This window comes from Engystomops pustulosus, chromosome 1 (assembly GCF_040894005.1).
Source record: "Engystomops pustulosus chromosome 1, aEngPut4.maternal, whole genome shotgun sequence".
NCBI lineage: Eukaryota > Metazoa > Chordata > Amphibia > Anura > Leptodactylidae > Engystomops > Engystomops pustulosus.
This window is the reverse complement of record NC_092411.1, coordinates 143,113,725-143,130,245: the sequence shown is the minus strand read 5'-3', so window position 1 is coordinate 143,130,245 and position 16,521 is coordinate 143,113,725. Positions and strand designations below refer to the sequence as shown.

Genomic DNA, 16,521 nt, shown 5'->3' with positions numbered 1-16,521 from the left:
ATGCCCTTTTAGTTATATACTTCTTTAATATGTTAAAGTTAACATTCTAGACATTCTAGGTCATTGTCTCTCATAGTCCTACTGATTTCCTACACCATTTATTCATTACGCTTATGAATCATGCTAAAAGCAAACTCCATGTGATCGCTATCTACAACCAATTTCTCTGATTTTATTTTATTTCTGTAGCCATATACAGAATTAGAGAAACTAGTATCTTACTGCTATGTGGAACACTGCTAACAGTGTTGAGTTAAAGAGGCTTAAAGAGTAACCATCATTTAAAACAACTTTTGGGCATTTCAATTTTAAGCGTTTTTGCAAATTGGATAATTACCCAAATCTTGCTCTCTCCTCTTGTATTCTGCAGACTTCCCCCTGTTATCAGTGACTCCTCAGATGGTGGTTGCTAATCACTTCCCATCCTCACTGGGCTGAATACAGAGTGAGAATGTACATGTTTGTCACTTCAGAAAGACTGGTATACCATGCCTGATGAAGGGACCATAGCCATCCCGAAAGCTTGCTTGTAACATCTTATATTTCAGTTAGCCATTAAAAGGTATCACAATCTCAAGAAGGTGACTTTATTTGACCAAAAGCAACAGGAATATACATGTAAGACACCTACCCTCTCATCTCCCTGCTCTCAGCTGATTCTCCTCATGGCTCCTACCACTCATGAGCTGCCAGGAGCCCTAACTAATGTAGTAACAATGTCTCCCTGTACACTCCCTGCCTCTCCCTAACTAATGTAGTAAATATCTCTCCCTGAACACCCTCAGCTTTCCAGACACTGTATATAAACAAATACACAGTCCTCTCCCTCCTTACCTCACTGGAAGCAGAAAATGGCACACAGGAGAGAGAGCATTGACAACTGCACTGTGTCCGATGCAAGTCTTCAATCTTTCCCATGTGCTGTGCTGCAGTTTTATTATACAGATAGATAGACATATACATAAACATGGATAGATAGATTAGAACAAATTCATTTAAAAAGACAACATACGCAGAAAAAATCCACCAATGGTCAAATAACTAAATATACATAATAGATCACAATAAGCTTGTATAGAGGTATGGAAGGTCTATTCCTCAGAACAAGTGAAGTTATTTGATTACAAACAAAAATTGCACATTACCCAGATGAATAACAGAAGAAAAGGGACACATAGACAGGTATATAGAGACCAAGAGGGAACACCCAACACAAGTTTCGCCTTGCTTCATCGGGGGTATGTGAGTATGTGTTCCTTGTCCTCTGTTATTCCTCTGGGAGTGTGCAATACTTGTTTGTAAGCAAATACCCTGATTGGTTCTGAGAAGTATACATTCCATACAGGTTACTGTAATGTGTTTATTATGTATAGTTATATGATGATTGGTGGACTTTTTCTGTGTATGTTGTCTTTTCAAATGGATTTTTTTAAATTTATCTTATAAAGTGTTAAAAGTGTTCCTTTTTTTGTTGTGTTATTTTGGGACAATCTATTTAATCTAATGGGGGCACATTATGTCTGTGCCCCTTTTACTTGTATTGGTGTTCACTATTCTCTAGTTGAAAAAGTTCTAATACTGACATTTTTCGTGTCATTGAATAACCCTTCACATTTTCATGTATGTAAATTATTCAGCCCCTTAGCAACAAGCTCAACACTCCCCTGTGTGGGTGTGTCTAAGATGCACAAGTTATGGTGTCATTGGTCAGCAGCGCGTGTTTGTGATGATGTCACATGAGGCAGGTTCAGCCCCTCCATCTTGCTGATTGTAGTTCTTTTTGGTGCTGGAAACCTTGGTTTCTCCCCTGTTTCCCCTAAAATAGGACATCCCCGAAAATAAGACCTAGTACAATTTTCTTTAATCTTAGAAATATAAGGCCTCCCCTGAAAATAAGACCTATTGTCTGTCATTGCCACATCTCCTCCAAGCCATATATTAGTATTGGTAGATCTTTTAGATCCTGCAAGAGGTTGTGACATGGGTGAAGAATTTGCTGAATAAAATCACTGACTGTTGCAGGACAAATATGTCCTACAAGCAGCTACATAGACATGAAGTGGTCATGCAAGCAAAGTGCTATTGCCAAACATGAGAGATTGGGGCCAAATATTTTAATAGTTCAGAGTTTGGAGAGTTATAAGTTTTAGAAGTAGATTTTTTGTTCACCAATATATATATATATATAAATTCTTTTTCATGGAAAAACAAGACATCCCCTGAAAATAAGACCTAGTGCCTCTTTAGGAGCAAAATTTAACATAAGATGCTGTCTTATTTTCGGGGAAACAGGGAATGGGCCAAAAAAGATACTTAATGGGGACTGAGAGGCAAATTACTTTGAGGAATGATTTCCAGTGACACCTGGAGCAGAATTATGAGATAGCATATAAAGTACTACAGTACAGAATTGAATACACAGGAGAGTAGTCAAGAACAAAAGCCAAAAATTGAATAATGCAGCAGTATGGCATGAAATACAGGAAATCTACTAGCTGTGAGCAGAATATATGTATATATATATATATATATATATATATATATATATACACTCACCGGCCACTTTATTAGGTACACCATGCTAGTAATGGGTTGGACCCCCTTTTGCCTTCAGAACTGCCTCAATTCTTCGTGACATAGATTCAACAAGGTGCTGTAAGCATTCCTCAGAGATTTTGGTCCATATTGATATGATGGCATCACACAGTTGCCGCAGATTTGTCGGCTGCACATCCATAATGCGAATCTCCCGTTCCACCACATCCCAAAGATGCTCTATTGGATTGAGATCTGGTGACTGTGGAGGCCATTTGAGTACAGTGAACTCGTTGTCATGTTCAAGAAACCAGTCTGAGATGATTCCAGCTTTATGACATGGCACATTATCCTGCTGAAAGTAGCCATCAGATGTTATGTACATTGTGGTCATAAAGGGATGGACATGGTCAGCAACAATACTCAGGTAGGCTGTGGCCTAAAGAGTGCCAAGAAAATATTCCCCACACCATGACACCACCACCACCAGCCTGAACCGTTGATACAAGGCAGGATGGATCCATGCTTTCATGTTGTTGACGCCAAATTCTGACCCTACCATCCGAATGCCGCAGCAGAAATCGAGACTCATCAGACCAGGCAACGTTTTTCCAATCTTCTACTGTCCAATTTCGATGAGCTTGTGCAAATTGTAGCCTCAGTTTCCTGTTCGTAGCTGAAAGGAGTGGCACCCGGTGTGGTCTTCTGCTGCTGTAGCCCATCTGCCTCAAAGTTCGACGTACTGTGCATTCAGAGATGCTCTTCTGCCTACCTTGGTTGTAACGGGTGGCAATTTGAGTCACTGTTGCCTTTCTATCAGCTCGAACCAGTCTGCCCATTCTCCTTTGACCTCTGGCATCAACAAGGCATTTCCGCCCACAGAACTGCCACTCACTGGATGTTTTTTCTTTTTCGGACCATTCTCTGTAAACCCTAGAGATGGTTGTGCGTGAAAATCCCAGTAGATCAGCAGTTTCTGAAATGAAATACTCAGACCAGCCCTTCTGGCACCAACAACTATGCCATGTTCAAAGGCACTCAAATCACTCTTCCCCATACTGATGCTCGGTTTGAACTGCAGGAGATTGTCTTGACCATGTCTACATGCCTAAATGCACTGGGTTGCCGCCATGTGATTGGCTGATTAGAAATTAAGTGTTAACGAGCAGTTGGACAGGTGTACCTAATAAAGTGGCCGGTGAGTGTATATAGGTAGTCAGAGAGCATTAGTTGCAGATGAATGGAGCAGAGCTCTGGCATTCACAGCAGGTTAACTATTGCGGGACCAGAGCTATGGATGGACTGGGTATGGTGGATTTAGTCTAAACAAGGCCAGCAACATAAACCATAGTTCACAATATGAAATGTCAAGCAGAAACACAGAGAGAAGTTCAACGTATCCTAAGCTGCATTCTGCGGATAGAGGTAGACACTTTTCTACACCAAAAATAGCCCTATTAGGACTGCCAAGGCTGTAACTAACCTTATTTACAAATCTGTCCTGAGACAAAAAAAAGCCTTATAGGTCAGGCCTAAAACTTAACTTTTAATGTTATATTAAAATGCACATTATTTGATTATATATCACACGCTATGATTAAAAATCGCATGTAGAGGCTGCTATGTCTGGCGAAACATGTCGGGGGGCTTATGTTTGTTGTTTTTAAATGTCTTGTTAGAGGCTGTCTAATCAGTTGGTTACTGCAGGAGCATCATGGTCACAAATAGATAGATAAAATACAAGATACATAGCAGCCTCTACATGCGATTTTTAATCATAGCGTGTGATATATAATCAAATAATGTGCATTTTAATACAGCATTAAAAGTTAAGTTTTAGGCTTTTTTCTGTCTCAAGACAGATTTGTAAATAAGGCAGAGGTAGACACTGGCGCGGATTGTTATATCCAGTTTCCGTAAAACATATTTGGATAAAATATTTAGCTTAATAGATGTTTTATACACGTACTGAAATCAGACAAAAAAATAACATGATGGGATACCCCGAGGATAGCTGGAATTTGTGTCCTGGAACCATAACCAGTAGGGGTCATAGTATTAAGTTAGTATTGCATACCTTCCCATTCGGCTGCGCAGAATACTGCCTCTGGCCATTTGTTGTGGGGACATTTCCTGTACTGTGGTTGACTTAGATCCAGGAAAAATTGTAAAGGGGGTGTAATAAGTCCGCACTAAACATACCGTGATGTCATATGAAAGAGACATCACTTTATGTTTGAATACACAGTTGGGGACTATACTACAGATGGTCATATAAATTACAAAGGATCAAACACAGTTAGCAACCTAACCCTTTCACGACATATGTCTTTTGGGGAAAAGTACTCATTGATCAAATGCCTCTTTATCTGAGCTACCAAATTTCTTCTTGTCATTATATATTTTTCATGAGAATATAAGAATATCAAGAATTTCATACAGAATTTCTTACAGGGGTCTTCATCAGGTTATAATAAAGACTCCTGCACAGAGGAATACAAATACGAAAAATAAATACTTTTATCTTTCACATTTTTATGAAAACTATCCAGTATCCCTAAGCAACACAAAACATAGTCTTATTTAAATCCAGTGCTTCAAATAACTAGACATTTTAGGAATCAAAGAAATATATTCCCTGCAGCTTAAATAGAAACTTACTGGGATCTAAAATGCTGATGAACGATAATTCTGATGAGCACAACATACTCAGGTGAGTGAAAATTGGCAGGGTTGACATTAACTTAGTTCATATGGTACTGTAAAAATGTAGTACCTTAGATAGCACCCTCTATTTCCCCTTTCCCATATTTCTTCAGAGCTAGAACTTTCTTTATAGTAGCTGAGTGACTGTAGGATAGCAAGACAAACAGAATGCTGTTATCAGTAGTAGAACAGAAGGTCACTTTTCCAAAATGATGGATACAGCTGTTTGCAGATGACATATGGCTTGAGCATAGCAATGCACATTCCGAATGTTTAAATACGAGATTCACCCTTGAAAGTTTCAAACAACTAGGACAATTAAAATGAATAGACAAAGCATTTACAATAACCACCATTTACAATTGAAACATATTTGGCTCCACCTAACAGAAGAAAATAAAGGATCATGTTGACACAGCTTGGCCAATATTTTCCTATAGTTTAGTTTCCATGTACCATGGCTATTATAGTTGGGATTTGTGATATGCAGAAAAGGCAGTTTCCTTGGGCTCAACAGCGTTTAGGAAAGCAGATTCAGAATAAAAAGAAAACACAATGAGGATGGACCAATGAATGGTACCATATCCTCTCTATGACCGTACATATACAGATAGCTGTGGAACCCTGATGGAAGAAAGAACTGATATAGAAATATTTCAATGACAAGTTATAATATACTGTATCTTTTTGGACAAACTTATATCTACCTCAGTTCCTCCTGCTCTATAACAGGTTACATACAGCTTCATTTTCATTGTGGCAGCATTAAATCTAAAACTTTTATTGTTAGTATCATTAAGACTAGTGAGGAAGAACATTTCCTCCCTATTAGTTCCTCTCCTTCAGCTCAAACAGCTGAAAACTGCAAAATTGCATGTGCAATTTAAAATATACTTCCAGCTAAAACCAGAAAACCCCATTAAGTAATTGCCATGACTCCTTGCATTATTCTTTGTTATTCTTCCATCTGATCGACAGCAAGAATTGTCCATAAGCCTCTATGAAGTCCTTTCAAGCCAATGTGCGTTTAAAATGCTGTGTTGATTCACATCTGTTAAAATCTTTTCCCATATTAGAGGGCATTAAGAGTATTTGTACAGTTTATAAGTGTTCCTACTAACTTTCTCTGCTTAAATGGGCCCTTATCATATGACAAATCATCAAGCACATCATTTATGCAAGGATACAAATGTTTGTTGGTCAGCAGCTTACCCTTACACATGTAAAATGTATGAATGGTGGATTATTGTAATGGACAGCACCATGAGGGACTTTTTTGCCCCCTAGCTACTTTGGCTTGAGGCTAATCTCAAGGCTGTTATATCAGTGGACCCCACAGTATTCAGCCTTTTACCCTTGGACTAGACATTGCTGCAACCGGCCTACCAAAGTGCTGACACTTGGAGTAGTCTCAGTATAGTTTACAGCTGACACTGGCTGGTCAAGTGATACCAGAATGATATCAAGCAGAGAATAGTCAGAAGCAAGCTAAGCTCGGGGCAGGTAGAAAACACTTGGGGTCAGTGAAACAGGCTATAGGTCAATGCAGGCAGTACAGCTCCATAACCTGGGATGTCACTATTGCACACAAGTAATGGACCATGATCGGTGACAGAGTTGCAACATAAGCTTAGGTTGGAAACATAAGAAAATACAGGAATCTTTATGCTTAGGTACACTCCCATGGTCCGTTGGAATTGACGAGGGTAGATTGGTAAAGTTACTTGAGATGGAGGATGTCTGTGGGTATGGGATGCTAGCATTACAATCATGTTAAAAATTCATTTGTCCCTATGCAGGTTTTCATCAGACTTTGATGAAGGTTCATAGGATGAAGGATTTTATCATTGTTCAGCACTGGAAACACTGACACATATTTGCATTGAAAAATACAACACAGAAGCCCATGCAATTGTTAAAAATAGTTTTTTCTAAATTTACTTGATCTGAAGCTGTTCTCTTAAAAGGGCATCTACCACCTCCCCCATCTTGTAGATATATTACACTGTGATTTCCAACATACTTTTATTAATTCCTTCTATTATGTTGTTTGCGACATATTGTAATCTGTAAGCAATGAGACAGTTTGTGCACCTAGGGCTTGTCCTTGGCACCCCAAAAACTGCTAATTCTTCCAATGTCAACCAATACCTCATAACTGAAAGATATAGCAGAATGCAAATAAGGTGTTAAATGGAAAACAATACCTCCTTTTGCTACATTGAAAGGCAGCCCCCTTAACATCAAGTATGACCTACAAGAAGTCTAAAACCATGATGTGGGATTAAGCCAAACCAGTATATCTATTCCGTAAGGAACAGACTCCCAACTGTAGTCAGCACTGTTTCGACCTGGTTGGGTCTCCTCAGTACAGCATAGGGAACTGATTTGGCTATGTGAGAGGCTATTGATTAGGGTCAGACAGTAGGTGTTCTCCTTAAGGGGACATTGCCAATTAAGGCCACCTTAAAGGCGTGTGGAGACTTAAAGCCATAGATGCTCCACTAGGGAATTCTGGGAAGAATGCAAATAAGTTTTCCATGGTGTTAAATGGAAAACAATACCTCCTTTTGCTGCCTTGAAAGGCAGCCCCCTTAACATCAAGTATGACCTACAAGAAGTCTAAAACCATGATGTGGGATTAAGCCAAACCAGTATAGCAGAACAAATAAAAGGGTATTTGAAAATCACAGTGTATTTCTCCACAGAGATCTTCCAGCAGATTATATTTTTTGGAGAAGGTGGTAGATTCTTTACAGTGCTTCTAGGAGTAAATATATCCTTAAAGAAAATTTACAGATTCCTTGGTTGTAGATTAACCAAGATGGGTACATCTCAGCAGCGTGAATGGAAATATTTATATGCTTCTTTTACTTTACTTATAAAATTATTTTTATGTAAATGAAGTGCAAGTGCCGAAAATCTTGCTGAAGCACACAGTAGTGGCTCTGTACTACTGATATTTCCGGCAATTAGCTGGAGTGGGAGCAAGAGAAGGAGCAGGGTAGCAGAGGAAAAGTCGTTTTGGGGACATGCTATAGGAAGAGCCCCTGCAGCTCGCACCCCAGAGCACTTAAAAATAAAATTGTTTTTTTAAAGGAAAGCACAGGAGCAGAGCTCCTAATACATATTTATTTCCATTCACGCTGCTGGGACTTATTGGTTATTCTATCACCAAGGGAGTGGTACATTTCCTTTAATATGGTGCTTGGACAAAATATAGCAGCACATCTACGGCTGCAGCACTATTTGAATGAGTGCCATGTACTTTTATGATGGGTGCTATACTTAATGACCTGTCACCAGATTTTGACTACCCTGACTAGCAATGGCTGCTGATAAAATCACCTAAAATTGGCTGCCAGTAGGGCACTGGACCTTAATTACAGACGTTTTTCTGATATGCAAATTAGCTTTTGTGACTCATGTCTGGTATCTGTGACTCTTCTCCATCCCAGGCTGGCAGTGAACCCCACCCCATTATTTTGACTGACAGCTCTGTGTCTCTTAAAATCACTGCTCTGCCTCCTTGTACTTAGGGACTGTCTGATAATATTTAACTACAGACATATAAAGCTCTATTTACAGATTGGAAATATTGTGTCAATGTTTATACATGGTGCCTTGTGTTACATTTCTGGCATGTGACCAGTGACATACTCACAGGTCCTTTAACCTTCTAATAATAGCAAACTGTACACCGTGTATGTGATTACATGAAATCACAGCAGCTTCCATGGAGGATGGAGAGGAGTAGAAGTCCATTAAGGCAGCTGTGACTTCGTGTGGTATAGTTTGCTATCATAAAAAGGCTAAAGGACCTGAGGGGATGTCACTCTGGTCACATGACATGAACTGTAAGGAAGCATAAGGCATGGGGAGGATTAGATGGGAGGGGTTGAATGAGCAGGACACCCCCCCCTCGGAAGCCAGGTAATATAAGATAAAAGGTGATTTCTGTGGATGTAAGAGAAACAATTTTTAGCTAAAAGAATGGAGTCAGTCAGTTAATAGAGCTTTATAGGAACCTGTCACTAGCAAATGTGGTTACAGGTTCCCTTTAAATAACATAAAACAACTCTGTGTGCCCTATTAACAGAATAAGATGTTTAATTAACAAGTACAACATCTATATTAATGTCTCTTCTTTATGTAGCTGTAGGAACTTTGTGCGTCACCATTTAAGCTCCACTGTTTTAACCCCATAGCGCAATAAGACGTACCCTTACGTCTTACTGCGCATGGGGGAGTATGAAGAGGGCTCACAGGCTGAGCCCTCTTCATACTCACCGGGCGTTTGCTTCATAATGAAGCAAACGCCCGTCGCTAACACCCGCGATCGGTGCTTGCACCGATCGCGGGTGTTAACCCTTTGATTGCCGCCGGCAAAGCTGCCGGCGGCATTAAAGAGCCGGCGGCGCGTGGGCGCCGCCATCTTGGCTCCGATCGTCACTCCCCGTGACGTCACCGGGGAGCGGCGATCCGTTGCCATGACAGCCTGGGATCACACAAAGATCCCAGGCTGTCATGATCGGGGCTATCTATTATAATGTGCGATCTGCACATTATAATAGATGGTATGCAAAATCCCCATATACTGCCATACTGTAGTATGGCAGTATATGGTAGGATCAATCAGACAACCTAGGGTTAAAGTACCCTAGGGAGTCTGTAAAATAGTAAAAAAAATAAATAAAAAAAAGTAAAAAAAAAAAAATTATATTAAAAAAACATAAAAATTCAAATCACCCCCCTTTCCCTAGAACTGATATAAATATAAATAAACAGTAAAAATCATAAACACAATAGGTATCGCCGTGTCCGAAAATGCCCGATCTATCAAAATATAATAACCGTTTTTCACTGCGTTAAACCCCGTAGCGGAAAATAGCGCCCGAAGTCGCAAATGGCATTTTTTTGCCATTTTGAAAAATAGAAAAAATTCTATAAAAAGTGATCAAAATGTCGAACAGTCCTAAAAATAGAAGCATTGAAAACGTCATCAGAAGTCTCAAAAAATGACACCACCCACAGCTCCATACACCAAAGTATGAAAAAGTTATTAGCGCAAGAACACTGCAAAATGAAGATTTTTTTTTCTGTACAGGAGGTTTTAATTTTTGTAAATGTATGAAAACATTATAAAACCTATACAAATTTGGTATCCCCGTGATCGTATTGACCCAATGAATGAAATAGACATGTCATTTGGGGTGCACAGTGAAAGCTGTAAAAACCAAGCCCACAAGAAATGTCGCAAATGTGTTTTTTCATCATTTTCACTGCATTTAGAATTTTTTTTCCGCTTCCCAGTACATGGCATGGAATATTTAATACCATCACTACGAAGTGCAATTTGTTACGCAGAAAATAAGCCATCACACAGCTCTGTACATGGAAAAATAAAAAAGTTATAGATTTTTGAAGGTGGGGAGTGAAAAATAAAAACGCAAAAACGAAAAAGGGCCTGGTCCTTAAGGGGTTAATATCACCTTCGACTTGCAGAGGTTGCAAGCAGCAGCTCAACAGCAGCTGAACACATTAAACATATCTTGCGATATTGAGCTTTCCACTATACAAGCGAGCTCATCATATGTGGTGTCACAAAATGTCACCTTCAGTTAAAAGGTTGTCATAGATGTAGCTTTTGTACTGCGGTCCAGAAAGTGTAAGATGGGAAATAGCACTTGATCTAATGTGCCTGTTCACCATTTTCACATAATACAGTGTAAAAAAATTGCACACAAAACCAACAGCCATCCAATAATCCAGCACTCTGAGCCAGGCTTTGTAGAGTAACATCTCATGTTTTTATCATTTCTCCACTCATGTCACCTTCACCTTTATTTGGTGTTTTTCTTATTTTGTATCTCTTTTGCAATTCCTTTTTATTAATGCATTTATCCGCAGACAGAGAAATGCACATGAATAAATATATTAGGTTATATGTAGACACATATTTGAATTTCATGAGAAACATTCTTTAATAAAGGTTAAGCTTCCTCCTTAAGGCATCTGAGACTCCCAGGCTGTGCGCTGAAATGTTTAATGCACTACTCACCATGTGTTATTGCTTAAGTAATGAGCAATTATTGAATTTCTTTTTAAAGTGTGAAAGGTTGTCATGTTATTTATGAGCTTTTAAGGGCACATGTACCTTTTCGCTGTCATCGTTGCATATGTGGTCTTGATGTACTGGCTGACACTGAAACGAGGGGCCCAAATGACCTGCACAGGAAAAATAATAAAGGAGATATATCACTCATGATAGCAAAAGGCTCTTAAGAGCTTGACTGTACAAATAATAAGAAGCACACTGTACTCAACACTAAACAGCACGTCCACCTGTACTTCATGCTTACAAAGAAATGTTAAGACCAGGTATTTGAACTTTAATTGTTATTTTAATTGTCACTGTGAGACTACATTGCAAGTGTACCTCACCTTTCAACAAACTAGTCCAGTGTATGTATATGAGGACTAACACTGACTCTGGTCATTATGGGACTTGTTATCAGCTTTCGCTTTCTGATGTCTGTCTATGAACCTGCAATGCCCTTTTAGTGCTCCTGTGACACACTGCTCCCCTGCACTCTGATTTCCTATGCAATCTTACACCTCAGTGAGCTCCTGTCTTTTGGTTGCAAGAAAATATGCAAAGTTATCCAGGATGGGATAAGGAAAACCACGCCTCTTTTAGTTACCTTGTAAGGCAGCTCCCTTGACATCAAGCATGACTTACAAGAGGCCTTATGACATGATGCGGGATAAAAACCAGACCAGTATGTCAAGGGTGCTGCTTTATAAAGGTAGCTAAAAGAGGCATGGTTTTCCTTATCCCATCCTGGAAAACTTTGCATATTTTCCCAGAATCCCCTAGTGGAGCATCCATGGCTATAAGACTCCACACTTCTACATGGTGGCCTTAATTGGCAGTCTCCGTAAGGAGAACTCTTACTTCCTGACCCTGGTTGCAAGAAATACATCACCGAAATTTCAGGGTGAAAAGCCACAAGGAGGGTAGAGGATAAGAGGAAAAGTAAGTGGAGGAAGAAGAACTTGTCTCTGATGAAATGTATTACACAGTCAGTTTGTGATAAAATGTTAGTCCGTAATAATAAAAAAAACAGTGGTAAACTCAATATAATTAAGTACTCTTCATGTTTAATTAAGTACAATGAGTTCCAGAGGCAAAACGTAAATTAATCCTTTAATTTAATAACCTGTGAATGCCTCTTTAGTAACAACCATTGCCACCTGTAGCTACAAATATGATTTACACACAGCTGAGGATTTTTCTTCCTTTTATAAGATAGAGTTCATCAATATATTTCACAAGTGTGTCCTCATCAGACATGTAAGGCGCATGTGAAGGGGTTAAAAATCGCTGGAATGTTTGTAAGTATGAAGGTCTTATTTATTTTAGCACACCATATTTATGTATGGGGAACACACAAGTAATGTCTTGCTATACAATGATTGTTTTATCTCCCTTTGTTGTATTCATTTAAACATCTGTTAACCTGTATCCAGAACACAGTATTTCCTTGACCTTTGTAGCAAGATTTGCTGGACATTCTTTTGAGACCTGTAATATTATGTTTTGTGACATTTGTGAATGTCACAGACATGTATTAATGCAAAATTACTTACTACTACAGTCACCCACAACTTTTAGTCTGTTACTATTTAAGGAGCTACTAGATTTTAGTAGAATTTTATTAACATTGCCAGTCCATGTATCCTGCTTATTCATACAAGAAACACTGGTAACAGGATATGTTATCAAATATGTAGGCTTTATATATATGTAAATATGTATACTTTATTAACACCTTAGCGCTCCGCGCCGTAGCTGTACTGCGCAGCTTCCGACGATTAGCGCTCAGCGCAGTACAGCTACGGCGCGAGCGCATAGGATTTTAGAATTGTCACCACGTCTCGCGACGTGGTGACATCGGGACGAGAATTGGGTGACAGAGGCAGGAGGAGTTCCTGTCTCCGTCACCCGACCAATCAAATCGGTCCCGCCCGCCGATCGCCGTGATTGGCCAGTCAAACCTGACTGGCCAATTACAGCGATTTTGGGCTAAAAAACGTGCTTTTAGCCCTTTCCTCTTCCTCCAGCGGCACCATTTTGGTTTGGTATCGCTGGAGAGAGGAGAGAGCGTTACTGTGTGCACCAAAATACACTTTTACACTATAAATAGTGTTCTGATCCTTATCTGATCCCTATTGTTCCCTACAAATTCCCATCCCTATCTGTTTTTTCCTGTGTCCTGTGTGTTCCCTGTGTGATCGCCTTGTGTGATCCCACGTGTCTTCCGTTTTTCCCTGTCTGTCCCTTCTGAACCCAAACGCACTTTTCAGTGCGCTGTGTTAGCGTTGTTCTGCACTGGACGCACTTTTCAGTGCGCCGTGTGAATAGCGCTGCACAGAATCTTTAGCAGTCTTAGCGGTAGTTAGGGCAAGCTAGGTGCATTTGTAGCGCCTTTTTGCGCGGTGCACATAGGTTTTTTTTCGGTGCCTGGTAATATTTTTTTCCAGAGCGCCGTAGGTGTACCCGTACGTAGCTACTTTTTGTGTGTGCCATCTGTGCGGCTGGTCCGTGTGGTTTGGTGTGCATTCTCTTTTTTTTTGTGTGCTATCTGTGCGGCTTGTCCGTGTAGTTTAGTGCGCATTATTTTTTTTGTGTGCTATCTGTGCGGCTTGTCCGTGTAGTTTAGTGCGCATTATTTTTTGTGTGCCATCTGTGCGGCTGGTCCGTGTGGTTTGGTGTGCATTCTCTTTTTTTTTTTTTGTGCTATCTGTGCGGCTTGTCCGTGTAGTTTAGTGCACATTATTTTTTTTGTGTGCTATCTGTGCGGCTTGTCCGTGTAGTTTAGTGCGCATTATTTTTTGTGTGCCATCTGTGCGGCTTGTCCGTGTGGTTTGGTGTGCATTCTCTTTTTTTTTTTGTGTGCTATCTGTGCGGCTTGTCCGTGTAGTTTAGTGCACATTATTTTTTTTGTGTGCTATCTGTGCGGCTTGTCCGTGTAGTTTAGTGCGCATTTTTTTTTTGTGTGCTATCTGTGCGGCTTGTCCGTGTAGTTTAGTGCGCATTATTTTTGGTGTGCCATCTGTGCGGCTGGTCCGTGTAGTTTAGTGCGCATTATTTTTGGTGTGTGCCATCTGTGCGGCTTGTCCGTGTAGTTTGGTGCGCATTATCTTTTTTTTTTTGTGTGCTATCTGTGCGGCTTGTCAGTGTAGTTTAGTGCACATTATTTTTTGTGTGTGCCATCTGTGCGGCTTGTCCGTGTAGTTTGGTGTGCATTATATTTTTTTTTTTGTGTGCTATCTGTGCGGCTTGTCCGTGTAGTTTAGTGCACATTATTTTTTGTGTGTGCCATCTGTGCGGCTTGTCCGTGTAGTTTGGTGTGCATTATATTTTTTTTTTTTTGTGTGCCTGCTAGACGGTTTATCCGTGTAGTTTGGTGCACATTATCTAATTTTTCTAGTTCTCTATTTTTTTTGTGTGCAATGTCTCAGAAGACGTACACCGTGTTGGAGGCATATAACATGCTTGCCTCTGACACCGAGTCAGCTAGTGGGGATGATGGTCCCTTTTACTTATCATCATCCTCCTGCTCATCTTCTAGTGACCTGGAAGGACCCCCAAGAAGGCGCCGTAGGGTTCCAGGGACTTCTGCAGGAGAAGTGCCTGGGACTTCTGCAGGAGAAGTGCCTGGGACTTCTGCAGGAGAAGTGCCTGGGACTTCTGCAGGAGAAGTGCCTGGGACTTCTGCAGGAGAAGTTTCTGGGACTTCTTCAGGAGAAGCGTCTGGGGCTTCCACTGACCCCACATGGGTAGCCCCAGATAATTATACCCCTCAGGTCCCTGACTTTACGGGCCATCCTGGAATTAACTTTGACACGACAGGGCTCAGAGCTGTGGACTTTTTTAAGTTTTTTTTTGATGAGGCGCTGCTGAATATTATTATATTTCAGACAAATCTCTACGCTGCACAACATATTGCCCAAAACCCCACGTCCTTTTATGCACAACCCTACAGGTGGACCCCTGTCACTGCAGCAGAGATGCACAAGTATTGGGGCATAATACTCCTTATGGGGATAGTAAAGAAGCCTTCAATCAGGGACTACTGGAGCACAGACATACTGTACCACACCCCCATGTTCCGCATGGCAATGAGCAGGATGCGCTTTGAAGCCATCCATAAGTTTTTGCACTACACTGACAACACACAGTGCCCACCCAGAGGTGACCCCAGTTATGATCGGTTATTTAAGGTCAGGCCCATATTAGATCATTTTAGTGCCAAGTTTGCCCAGGCATATACTCCCGCCAAACATGTGAGCATAGACGAGTCCCTGGTACAATTCAAAGGGAGACTTCAATTCCGCCAGTACCTGCCCAATAAGAGGGCAAGGTATGGTGTGAAGATGTATAAGCTGTGCGAAAGTTCATCAGGGTACACATACAAGTTCAGGGTATATGAAGGGAAGGACTCCACTATAGTGCCCCCAGAATGCCCCCCCTTCCTGGGTGTTACAGGGAAGATAGTGTGGGATTTAGTGCACCCACTGCTGGACCAGGGCTACCACATCTACCTGGACAATTTCTACACCAGCACCACCCTGTTCAAGTGCCTCACTTCCAGAAATACTGCGGCATGCGGCACTGTACGCAGAAATCAGAGAGGTCTCCCTAAGTCGCTGCTTGGGCAAAAACTTAAAAGGCACGAAAGCAGGGCACTATGCAGCGACTCTGTACTGTGTGTTAAGTACAAGGACAAGAGAGAGGTCCTTGTATTAACCACAATACATGAGCACACCACCACCCCTGTCCCAGTACGAGGTGCCAGTGCAGAAGCCCCCAAGCCAGACTGTATTTTAGATTATAATAAATACATGGGAGGGGTGGACTTGTCTGACCAGGTGCTTCAGCCGTACAATGCCATGCGGAAGTCGAGGGTGTGGTACAAGAAGCTGGCCGTGCACATCATGCAGATGGCATTGTATAATGCTTATGTGCTGCATCGATATGCCGGCCAGAGGGGAACTTTCCTGGAATTTCAAGAGGTGGTAATAAAGTACTTTCTTTTTGGAGACCAGGAAGGGGAGAGTGCTAGCACATCTGGAAGTGAGGCCACATCACGTATTGTACCAGGGCAGCACTTTCCAGGAGTAGTTCCCCAAACAGCCAGCAAGGGAAGGTCACAAAAGAGGTGCAGGGTGTGCTCCAAAAATGGCATTCGGAAGGACACCATTCATCACTGT

General features: G+C 40.9%; 1 protein-coding gene and 1 long non-coding RNA gene across 4 annotated transcripts in view; one reads left to right on the top strand and one right to left on the bottom strand.

The window, feature by feature from the left end:
* Positions 1–16,521, bottom strand: part of RNF38 (ring finger protein 38) — a 185,643-nt gene that overhangs the window by 54,472 nt on the left and 114,650 nt on the right. For both annotated transcript variants that reach the window (XM_072155126.1, XM_072155135.1), the window contains exon 2: positions 11,399–11,469. In XM_072155126.1, the coding sequence (XP_072011227.1) occupies positions 11,399–11,469 (71 nt within the window). The remainder of the gene's footprint in view (positions 1–11,398; positions 11,470–16,521) is intronic.
* Positions 1–16,521, top strand: part of LOC140134677 (uncharacterized) — a 55,277-nt gene that overhangs the window by 26,029 nt on the left and 12,727 nt on the right. The window contains exon 3 of one of the 2 annotated variants that reach the window (XR_011856372.1): positions 371–486. The exons of the other annotated variant lie outside the window; for it this stretch is intronic. This is a non-coding gene — a long non-coding RNA (uncharacterized lncRNA). Of the gene's footprint in view, positions 1–370; positions 487–16,521 lie in introns of those variants that run through there. 2 annotated transcript variants of the gene reach the window in all.